Source organism: Haliotis cracherodii, unplaced genomic scaffold (genome assembly GCF_022045235.1).
Source record: "Haliotis cracherodii isolate W230 unplaced genomic scaffold, xgHalCrac1.p SCAF_14, whole genome shotgun sequence".
Classification (NCBI taxonomy): Eukaryota; Metazoa; Mollusca; class Gastropoda; order Lepetellida; family Haliotidae; genus Haliotis; species Haliotis cracherodii.
Genome location: NW_027266269.1, coordinates 22,792,638 through 22,805,137, shown reverse-complemented (window position 1 = coordinate 22,805,137; position 12,500 = coordinate 22,792,638). Strand labels below are relative to the sequence as shown.

Sequence of the window (12,500 nt, the reverse complement as noted above, 5' to 3'; positions counted from 1 at the left end):
TGATAGCGCAGTGCGGTTCTTTGGGTAAAAGATTATTAATAGATTGCTTTCACGAATCTTCCATTCTGTATATTAAGTTGTGCATCCATAATCACGTACAAATATATGTTTAATTTACCAGCTGATTCCTGGAGCTTTGTTATCTGTATAGTGACACCCTCGCTGGCATTTTCTATTCTCCTCCCACTACCGTGGTTGGTCATCGTCCGTTGTTCGCAGACCGCCTCCGTGGTCTAAAGGTAGAGCGGAAGGTCCGGGGTTCGATCCCCAGCCGCGTCATACCAAAAGACGTTAAAAGACGGTACTTGTTGTTACCCTGTCTGGCGTTCGGCATTAGTGGGCTAAAACAAGGACTGGTCGGCTCGGAGTCAGCATACTGTGTCTGAGTGGGGTATTCATGTTAAACTGCGGCATGGTATCTCAGTGAGCTAGCACTATAAATCGGCATCAGTCCGGACTAGTACAAGCAGCGACACACATACACGTGCATGCACGTCGCTATATAAGTGCAATAATCTTGGACGCGACATTAAACCCCATTTCACCTCACCTCACCTCACCGTTGTTCGCATGTCGAGCCGTAGCGCGTACTTTGTGGTGAGATATTCACCCATCGATGCATCCCCGAAAGACAGATCTTTCGCAACCACGTTAACTTCTGGGCTTCGTTTTACAGAAGGAAGTTTTTAATCTCATCCCACTGTTGATACGCTAGCATTCCTTGACTATATAGTTGATTAGGAACGCCCTCGATAGTCAATTCTACTTTTGTAATCTTGGGATTGTAGAACTTCTCGGTATTCCTATTAAATGCATCGGAGGGGTCCTCGAACAACATTAAAATACCCTTCAACGACCTCGTTGGGATGTTTAGATTGATATTCCACATAGTATCTTTTTTGTTCCTCGTAATCTTTCGGTGTCGCAGCACTCGATCGTACAAAATGGCTAAACTTCCGGTATACTGGTTACGAATTTGTCTGGCTAATTCAGGATCTGTTATCATATCATACTCAAGTGAGATATTGTCATCTTCAGCAGCTCTGATTACTCTACCGTAGTCATTAAAAGTGAGTTTGTATTCTAACCTATCTCCTAGGGATGCTTGATAAAAGGGCATGTGAGAATCTAGTAATTCAAAGTCTAGCGGAATATAGAATCGGTTACCTAATGCGTTGGCAACAGCGAGATCTTTTACAACGGTATTATCACAATTTTCAGCACCCACACGCAGTTTCAATGTGTTCCGATTACCAATACCTTGGTACTGTAAGTTTTCCCTCTCTTTATCCGTTCTCCAGAGATCCATGTAACAATAGTATACATCGATATCGTCGATACTCAAAACCTCATTACCGCTAATTTTAACAGCAATTTTCTTAAAGATAGCACGACCTATGTTCTGAACGGGCTCCCTGTTAACGTCGGCAGAAGTCAAACTAATCGTAAATGCTAGTCGGACAGTTCCCGGAACTAACACATCGTGTGCGCCGAGATTAGGAAAGCGAACCAGAAGCGTTTGATTCTGATCAATGGTACTCGGGTTATTAGTTATAGCAGAGACCATATAATATTATATGGTCTCTGGTTATAGTTACAGACTGACGAATTGCTTTGACCCCTAATGGATCTCGAAGTCTACGTTGTGGGTTTAACTTGCGTCCGTATTGCGAAGACATTGTTATATTGAAATTATGTAACTTTATGTTAAATATAAAAATGGATGATTTTAATCTAGATGATTTTGATAACCCTAGAACAATCGAAGAGGGTACTAATGAAACCAGCTTTACGAATCTTAACGATGAACTTTTACAATCAACCGTTAATGATTATTACGATATCTTTAAAGATGTTAGTCCTACTGTTCGTGACTAATCAAAGTTTACGATAGATAGTAAAGGAATATTGCGACTGAGTGGCAAACCTGATATTGATCTTATGAATTCTCATACTCGTAAGCCCCTAGCTTTATCTACCATAGATAGTAAACACGGCATCAACTTTTTTCGTAATGAATTAGGTTTTGTAGACTACTCACAACCAGAAAAAACTTTCCACGAAGACTACTAAGGTTCTTTGGACTGTGCGTGATGAACTCGGTAACACAGATAATTTGGAAGAAAGCTCGAAGGTGGCCTCGAACGGACTCGGAGAAATCTTGGATACCTACTACGATAATTCCACGTTACAGGTACCATCCTCAGAGTTCAGTATTAGGGAATTACGAGGTCTTGACAAGGCAATGCAAACAATGCGGGGAGAACTCATCAATAATATAGCCAAGCTATCCGAAATCGACAAGCATATAGCTTATGAGAAAACAAAACTTGTACAGGCAGGCGATGAATTCAGTAGACGCCACGTTGCAGAAAGATTACGTAACTTAGAGGACGATCGGCCCTCCTCGAAGCGACTTCCAGTAATAGAAAGGCACTTCGTTCACAAATCAGTCGAATTCGAGAAACTATCGATCAAGTCCTCAACGATGACACTACACTGGCCGATAAAATAAAAACATTGTTCAGAGAACAGGGAATAACCATTGCCAGTATTTTAACCGCATTGGGATTTATTATATCAACTTTGATAACTGGTGGTGGTACTGGAGGTGGTGCACTTAAAGCATTTAAAAGCATGTCAGCACCATACCCGGGCTCGTGGGTTTCACCGGAGTCGTAAACGTCTGAGACCTGCATCACTTCGGGCTTTCCTCCCACATTAAGCTGACACACCGCGATATAACTGGAATATTGTTAAAAGTGGCGTAAAACCCAACTCACTCATTCACTATGTTGTTATTGTCAGTTCAGTACTATATGAGATACCAAATAATAGAAAATAGAACTCATAGGAAGACAAATAACAGACAGACTGATATTGGCCTGGAGACTTGGCAACTGCGTGACTGGGAACGTGTTACATCATCCGACGTTTGAAGTCATCGGCCCGTCGACGTGATTTCTTGGGTGCATTATGCTCACAGTGAACACTCTGGATAGGACATCACACCCCTACATGCTAAGGTCGGTGTTCAAACAAAGGATAATGCACTGAAAAATAGCGTTACCCTTATATGGATGCATTCAGTACATAATGTGCATTAATGCATTCAGAATATAATAAAAGGGTAACGCTATTTTTTCAGAGCATAGGTTTTAAACATTTACTGCTATCAACAGAAATGATATTGATCCACCTTTACAAATATAGAAACGTCATAGAAGAAACTAGATAATGTCATCTATCCCTATGACATCACCTAACAACGGGCGTGATAATGGCATATCGTCAAGCAATATGAGGGCATTATCAAGTTACAGTGATCGCTCATTTCTGATAACATGCGGGCGTTTAATGATAATTATGTCCATTTTAGCTATAATGTGCGTTAATGCATTCAGCATATAATGTGCATCAATGCAAACCGTAATACAAATATTAAGGTTTTCCTATTTCTATAATGCCTTGAGATTTGGTTTTCAAAGTGTCTCAGTATTGATTTGACAAACTAAATGGAAGAAGTAATCGATTCAAAATATGAAAAAGACACAAAAAGATGTCTACAAAATGTTTATTTGACTATGTGTTCATTGGTACATGAATAATGGTGTTTTTATCACAAGCTTGCATAGTCCTCAGTCGCTAGTGTATGCCTGATAAATAAGTGTACATAATATCTATATTACATATATACAATAACAAATACAGTATCCACCTGCTCCAAGCCTTTGGAATATGCCCTCGCAGGGCCAAGACAGTTAACTTCCTAACTCTCCAAACCAAATGTTATATAATGGACTCCTGAACTCTTCAGTATTGGGAAAAAAACGCTGTGAGTGAGTGAGTGAGTGGGGTTTAAACACGGCTTTCAACAGTATTCCAGTTATATCTGGGCGTATCAGCTTCATGTGGGTGGAAAGCCCGAAGTGATGCACGTCTCAGACATTTAGCTTTTGGGCAAACTCACAACGGGTTTGGTGCTGACCAACCTGGAAACATAATTGGGAGGAAATAGAATTCAAAGCCATGATCATGAGTTTCTGGCGTGCCCAATGGACGTAACGCTGCAGTGTATTGTGGCGCCTTGGATGACAGAGCACCTATGCCCGCTCAGTACAAGCAATGACCAAATAAAAATAATAGTTTGAAAAACATAACGTGCTATTCATTTCATTTTTTTTTAAACTGTGCTAGTCTGACGGTTAAAATGAATTCAGAACAACCAACACATTGACATAATCTGTTTTCCCAGAAAATAGCCACTCCCCCTGTGTAAATAAGCAGCATGAAACTATACAAGGAAGGTGATACAACAGTGAGTGAGTGAGTGAGTATGGTTTTACGCCGCTTTTAGCAATATTCCAGCAATATCACGGCGGGGGAACACCAGAAATGGGCTTCACACATTCTACCCATGTCAGGAATTGAACCCGGGTCTTCGGCGTGACGAGCGAACGCTAGTCTACCCGACCGCCCCAGGTGATACAACAAAGCTCATAACTTGAACCAATACGCCGTGGGCCACACAGTAAGCTGCCAGAGTATACTGATAAATGAGGTGAAAATAAGGACGCAAGTGACAGAGAACTGCAATGAAGTGTGAGATAATGTCGGAGATTCAGAAGAATAAGGCAAGAAAATGCAAAGATGCGAGATCTGAGAGACAGAAGTAAGAACAGATATTTCATGTCATACAAACAGTTCAATACAACCTGGCTACTTTTGCACAAATACCCTGAAACAAGAGAATAAGTGCCAATATTGTTGACAAGCATGTCAACACATTCTTGGTTTAAACAAGAGGGGGGTGAATTGACACAACCACAGCCAGACACGGTACATTTAGATAACTGAATCATAGCTTGACTACGATTTCCCTTGTCTCAAGGGGAGCTCCACCATATCTTCGTCATTACGCCTACCTCAAATATAAGGACATATTTATCAAGCTTTATGTGGGCTGTTTTATCCACCTCAATTTCAAGCAGATGGTGACAAAAGAACTTCTGTAGGAATCTGACTATTGCAACCTGTGCCTGTCAATCATATACTACTCAAAACAAGTTAAAGAACACCCACAATTGGAAGGCTGTGTGTTGCAATAGTCACCAGCCATGACAGATTAACACAGCACACAGTAAATAATCAAGTCTGGACCAGACAATCCAGTGATTGACATCATGATCATCAATCCACGCAATTGGGATACGATGACCTGCTTCAACCAAGTCAGCGAGCCTGACCACCCAATCCCGTTAGTCGCCTCTTACAACAAGCATAGTCACCTTTTATTTGAAAAATGAGGTGTTAGGTAACTTCTTTTGAGTAACATGTCACTGAATAACCAGGGCATTTGAAAGTAACGACACAGCTCTAATGTGAGTTCATATCGAAAATACGAAATCATATCTTACCCACGAACTGTAAGGCTAAAAAAAAAGTGACCACTCGCATTATCATAAAGTCTGCCACACATTTTGTCTCAAACACACGACCCCAGCATATGGTTACATACTAGCTTGAACAACCCCCCAACAAAAACACACTGCCTGCCTGTGTGCACTATATTTTCAAAAGCCATTGCCTGAGAACCAATTCTTTCATTTTTTTTAATCCTAAAACATACTTTACCTAGTTCAATATTTTATTAAAATAAGTGGACACAGCAATATAAACCAGCTGTCCCATATGAGAACTGGATTAGAAGCAAGATCCACTTAACATTCCTTTCGTCACAGATGATCCAGTGTAACACATCTCCATTATGTCATTGTATAAACTGTATTTCCTCAACTAAAGGCCGGGTCTTGATTAAACGCTGTGCAGCTTTTATTACCAGAATTTCTGAAGAAAGTAATCTGCACTACATTGCAATTTTTGCTACATATCTCAGCAGATGACTTAAGGTGTTCATATACCCATGTGGGGAATCAAACTTGGTCTTGGTGAGCATACACTGACCACCTGGACCAGTGGACCACCTAGACATGTCGACTCAGAATATACTCTCTAACCACAATGAGAAGATCCCTTGAGTATATTGTCAGTTTTGATTAATCCCATTGGGCTGTTAGAGTGAGTGAGTGAGTTGGGTTTAACGCCGCTTTGAACAGTATTCCAGTTATATCACGGCGTATCAGCTTAATGTGAGAGGAAAGCCCGAAGTGATGTAGGTCTCGGACATTTACCACTTCGGTGAAACCCACGAGCATGGTAGCTCACAAATGTAGAAACATAATCTATGCGGACCGGGATTCGAAACACAATCATAGGTTTCTGGCGTGCTGAGGACGCAACTCTGCACAGAGAATTGCAATGCCTTGAACAACTGAGCCCCCTATGCCCCGTAAGGCTCTTAGAAGACAGGATTGACATGACAAGAAAAAGAAAAAAAAACAGAGGAAATGATTGAGAAGTGCTCTCTAAAACTACTATTGCCAGCTATTCCAGCTATGCAAGTATGAAAGACGGAGAAGTCGACTTATGCCTAAATTATACACATGATTATACAACATAACTATTCTCATATACACACTAGATGAAAGCATCCCTAAAACTGATATGTCAGTATACATACATGTGTCACTGCACCCACCTGGTACTTCAATACATGAGGATGTTACAAATACGCTGGCCCGCTGGACAAATACCAGCAACAATCAAGAAGGACCAGTAATTTCAGAACCAAGTGGTCCAACAAGGAAAGTGCGAAATGTCAGTCTTTTTATATGGTTTGCTTTCAACAGAATACAAAAAACTGCAATATTTGTAGCAGGTGCAACTGTTTAAAAATGATGTTTCGCAGTTGTCAAGCAAGTTTCTGTGTAAGAAACTTTCCATGGACATGTTCATTTGACTTATTATTTTACATTTTCTGAATACTGACAGCAAACTCCTTGTTGCAAAGGATTTAGCCAATCGATGACAATATTTCAATAAGGCGATCCATTCCACAAAGTGATCTTAGCGCTAAGACAATTGTAACTATTAATCAACACAGTCATAGTGCCGAGATCGATTTGTGGAACAGAACTGGAGACTTAAAAAGAGATATCAGATATTTTAATGACAACTATACTTCACATGATGAAGCAAACCATATTTAATAAAAGAAAGGGATGCATGGATTGGAGGATAGGTCCAATGTTGAACTGTCCATCACTTCATTTCAAACCTTTGCAAAACGCAATTGTTCACAGAGGCTGCTTCAACTTCTTCATTGTTAGTTACAGTATGTTTCTTGTCTACTGTAACCCGTCTCAGTTTGGTACAGCTTAGTCATGCTGATGTGACGATAGATATCACTCATCGAAAAGTACCAGGCAATTGTCAGATGAGGGATGCAAGGGTTCCAAGCAGTCACAATGCATAACAATCTAAAAATAACACTCGTTGACACGGCGTGTTGTGTTGGTTTCTAAGCACATTTGTTATCAATTGAAACCATCCCAATATCCACTTCACAGCCATGTGCCTGAAGCAGAGGTAGGCAATATTGTTCAACCTCAGCGGAGAAACTCACGCAAAACACAAGTTCACAACTTATCACACAGCCGACGCTTTGGTTCGCCTGAAACAGAGAAAGATTCATCAGGCATACTTTAATTGTGTTAAAAATGTGAAAAGATTTTTCATTAAAATCAGATGTTTGTGTTTGCTACCACTAGACAAAGATATCCGGACATCCCATTACGTCACAACCTTTCATGGCCCTGGGGAGTACTTCCATACTATCATGTTTGGCCAAAACAAATGTTAAAGGACTATTGTTCCAACTTCATGGTCGTATCTATCTATGATTGTTTGTTTCTTGTTTAACGCCTCACTCAGCAATATTCCAGCTATGTGACGGTGGTCTGTAAATAATTGAGTCTGGTCCAGACTTTTTTGTCCCCGAGAAGGGAAGCAAATCTGCACAGCAAATTCGTCATTAACATGACTGGGCCACCTCTGCCCTGAAAATGTGGTGGCACATGGTCCTTTGGTTGTAAACTCCCCAGGGAGCTGAGAATGACAATCGAGGGCACAGAGATCTGTTGACGGGTAATGAACTTTTTACCATATGTTTGTACAGTCTTTACTTCAATCTAAGAAAATCCGCTTAGATGGATCAGAGTGCCACTTTCAAGACCTCGGCCATCCTCCGCGATCTTTGTACCAGGTACAGTGACCACACCAAACTCATGTTTGTGATTCATCGTACTTACTTTCCGTGCCCCTCAAGGGCTATATTGCACCGTGTTTCAGTGTCCGTCCAGTCCCCGTCAAAGTCCTGAGGCTGCGGACATGAGCTCCTCCTCTTCCTCGTCCCCGGTGCAGTGTGACGTAACGTCTCCACATCGTTGAACACAACAGCCGTACCCCCTCCAGCAGTAGGCATCACAGTACCCTGAAAAACAACCGAAAATTAGCACCCTACCATGAATTTGGAAAAGACTCAATTCAGAGGTTTCAAATCACAATAACCACCACCGAGTGTAACAGCTGATTTGACAACCGCCTCACCCTACCCTGGTAAATAAATAAACATGCTGGGAAAAGAGTTTTTTGGTTTCATAATGGTTAAATTTCTTGGACACTGACTCAGCGTCATTCAAAATGTCCTGAAGATATTTGACCAATTTGGTAATCATATGGAAGAGTGTCCTGTCAAAACGTGACACAATCATGAAAATGTCCTGATGCTCTTTGCCTCTAGCAAAATCACTGACTTTTGTTTACATATATATATAAAGTAAGATGACAAAATTTTGGAGATGCACCCACCTTGACCAGCTTCGTGGCCATCTCTCCCTCCGAGTCCATCTCGTGTGTGGTCAGCACATATTTGGACGCCTCCTTTGTGTCCTTCAACTCCAGCTTGGACACTGACCTCTTCTTCCCCATCTTCGGTTGAAGCACCGAATCTAGAAGAGAGTAGCAGTGATTACATGCATGGTTTATAATTCCTCATTGAACAGTATTTCAGTTACATCATCAGGTGAGGTCTGGTGAGGTTTGGTGAGGTCAGGTGAGGTCTGGTGAGGTTTGGTGAGGTTTGGTGAGGTTTGGTGAGGTTTGGTGAGGTTTGGTGAGGTCAGGTTGTAATGGGCTGCTTGTACTAGCCCAGACTTTTGGCATGACTATCGAACACTTGGTCTTTGGTTCTCTGGACTCTAGATCAGTTTTCATAAACAGACTTACCCATCTCAACATCTCCATTCGGTCTGTGGTCCAACCACACTTCTGCGTTAGAGGACGACTTAGATCTCCGATGATTCCGTGTGTTGTATGCCGGTGGCCGCTGGAGCAAACAAAGAGACAGACATCTAGTGAGTGAGTGAGTTGGGTTTAGCGGAGCTTTTAACAGTATACCAGTCATATCACGGCATGTCAGCTTAATGTGGGAGAAAAGCCCGAAGTGATGCAGGTCTCAGAGGTTTACCACTTCGGTGAAACCCACGAGCATGGTTTGGAGTGGTATGGTGCTGACAAACCTAGAAACATAATTGGGACGAATGGGATTTGAACCGACAATCATAGGTTTCTGGCGTGCCCAAGGGATGCAACTCTGCACAGTGAATCGCGGCGCCTTAGACTACCGGGCCACTGGTGCCCCTGTGAAGGCAGTGAAACTGCTGTTGCATCATACACGTGAATTCATAGTTATGTTTTCATGTTATTAATAAAAGGAAGACACGGGTGGCCCAGTTAGCATACAAAAAAAATACCCAAAAAACCCCCAAAGATTCTTGTATGCCTCAGGGAAGAAAATCTGCACAGCAAATTCGTCCTTTACATGACTGGGCCGCCTCTGCCATGGGAATGTGGTGGCACGTGGTGCCTTGGTTGTATACTCCCCAGGGAGATGAGAATGACAATCAAGGGCACAGGAACTCTTGACGGGTAATACTGTTACATTTTGAGCATGCTTTAGGGTGTGGATTATAGTGAGTGAGTGAGTGAGTGAGTGAGTGAGTGAGTTGGGTTTAACGCCGCTTTTAACAGTATTCCAGTTATATCACGGCGTGTCACCTTAATGTGGGAGGAAAGCCCCAAGTGATGCAGGTCTCAGACGTTTACCACTTCGGTGAAACCCACGAGCACGGGTATGGTGCTGACAAACCTAGAAACATAATCGGGGCAAACCTGGATTCGAACCAACAATCATAGGTTTCTGGCGTGCCTAAGGGACGCAACCCTGCACAGCGAATCGCAGCGCCTTAGACGACTGGGCCACCCGTGCCCCCGTGAGGATTATAAATATGCAAATTATAATGCAAGTATTTTGAAGTGTGAATGAAGCAGTACTCACTGGCTTGGCGGTAGAAGACACATGGTTGAGGTTGTACATGGATTTAGCTGACCCTACTCCAGCCGCTGTGGCCCTGGTCATCCGTCCAGTGCCCCCCACGCCAACCCGCGACACGTCTGTGTCTGACCTGGCCGGAGTGATGTAGCCAGGGGTGGTGTACGTGCGGGGTTTGGGCGCCGGGCGACGAGGCGTCACCATGGGTTTACTGTTCTGGTTGACTATGTTCTCCAGCATCTTCAGTTTGCGATCTCGTTCCTGGATCTCTGCTCCTGCCTGGACCGCAACCTTCCTTCTCTCCTTCTCCTGGAATGAGTGAGTGAGTGAGTGAGTGAGTGGGTGTGTGGGTGAGCGAGTGAGTGAGTGTGTTTTTGGTGAGTGAGTGAGTGAGTGAGTGAGTGAGTGAGTGAGTGAGTGAATCAATCACTGATGGAAACAAAAGCACACATTCTGATCGTTGCTTCATGAAAAATCAAATGTGCTGTGTAGAAAAACAAGATATGTTATTCCGGTTACAACACATTTGCTACTTATTTACTACAAGGGCAAACATATGAGGGTTCGTATCACATCACAGGACAACAGTGTATTGTTTCCGTCATCAAGACAGCATTGTTGATGGCATTCAAATCTTATTGTGACGTGAGGTCGGAATGACGTCACACTAGAAACAACGTCATTCGAAAAATTGTGGTTCCCCTGCTGTTGAGACTTGCGGTCCTTACAGGTAAACACTAAAATTTGTCTCAGTCTGTAGACATCTTCAGTAATAAATAGAACATTATTCGTGTTCCTGTAATACTATGTTTACAACACTCGTGCCTAAATGCCGGAATTTAGACACTCGTGTCGTACACATAGTATGACATGAACGCGAATATAATATCCTCTATATATGACATTTGCAATAAAAAGATGGCATGTTCAATATTGGTTGGTTGGTTTGTTTGTTGTTTAACGCCGCACTCAGCAATATTTCAGCTATATGACTGCGGTCTGTAAAATAATCGAGTCTGGACCAGACAATCCAGTGATTGACATCATGAGCATCGATCCACGCAATTGGGATCGATGACATGCATCAACCAAGTCAGCGAGCCTGACCACCCGATCCCGTTAGTCGCCTTTTACGACAAGTAAGGGTTGCTGAAGACCTATTCTACACCGGAATCTTCACGGGTCTCATGTTCAATATGGCCACCATGACAGCCATGTTAGAATCACATCAGACTTCAGTGAGAACGTTTTAGAGACACATATCTGGTTTCACTTATCACAAAATTTGCAATAAAAAGATGACATTTTCAAGCTATGAAAGGTCAGGCCAGTCAGTGGTTGATAGCATGAGCACCGATCAAACGCCATTGGGCAGGACACAGATTATAGCCTCTAGATCCCCATAAGGCACTGTGAGTCCATTTCACACCGGGAATCCCCTTGTGGGGATCTCAAGTTGGAATTGGTCCGCAGCAAAATAAGCTGGTCATACGTGGGTAACATCGGGTGGTCAGGTTCAGGGAATTGGTCAATTGCATGTCATTGTACCTGGACAGTGTGAATCTTTGCTCACAATATTAATCATCAGATTATTTTACAGACCGCCACAACTGGTTGAAAAAAACATGATTAATGATTGGATGATCCTGACCGATTTAAAACAGAAATTAATCATTCAGCGCCATTTTGTTGTTTCTTAATCTTACATCTATAAAACTACACCCTTGCCAACAAAACAAACACAACTTCTTACTTCAGCACTTAGTGTTTAAAAAAGACACTGGCCTCATCTTATCACCGTCTTGTGTTCTATTATGGAAAGTGTGTTCTTGGTTGTTTGGACCTTCCGATCAACTTTGATTATTTCAGTTAATCTGAGTACGGCAAACAACAAACAAACGAATACTGGGAATCCCGACAGGATGCTAATCTCCAACCCCTGCACGTTGTACCCACCATGTTCTTCTCCCACTGCTGGCTGTGCATGTCCAGACGGTTGCGGAAGTCGCTCTTCATCTTCTCCTTCTCCGTCTTCTCCACCTGTATCTTCCAGTTCTTGTCTTGCAGCTGCAACAACATCACAGCGACATGTTACCCATAGAAGCATGGATACAGAGGGGAGACGAAACGGGGTACAAGATTACTGCAGTTATATAGCAACTACATGTGTGTGGGTGTGGCTGCTTGTACGAGTCTGGGCTAATGAGAT

The 12,500-nt window shown here is 42.5% G+C and overlaps 1 protein-coding gene across 1 annotated transcript in view; it reads right to left on the bottom strand.

The window, feature by feature from the left end:
* Positions 1–5,448: 5,448 nt before the first annotated feature.
* LOC139461105 (kinesin-like protein KIF23) overlaps positions 5,449–12,500 on the bottom strand; it is a 32,167-nt gene continuing 25,115 nt past the window's right edge. Inside the window, exons 18-23 of the mRNA XM_071242635.1 lie at positions 12,248–12,358; positions 10,298–10,600; positions 9,187–9,286; positions 8,770–8,909; positions 8,211–8,392; positions 5,449–7,573 (exon numbers count right to left, since the gene is read on the bottom strand). Of these exons, the coding sequence (XP_071098736.1) occupies positions 7,549–7,573; positions 8,211–8,392; positions 8,770–8,909; positions 9,187–9,286; positions 10,298–10,600; positions 12,248–12,358 (861 nt within the window). The 3' untranslated portion in view covers positions 5,449–7,548. The remainder of the gene's footprint in view (positions 7,574–8,210; positions 8,393–8,769; positions 8,910–9,186; positions 9,287–10,297; positions 10,601–12,247; positions 12,359–12,500) is intronic.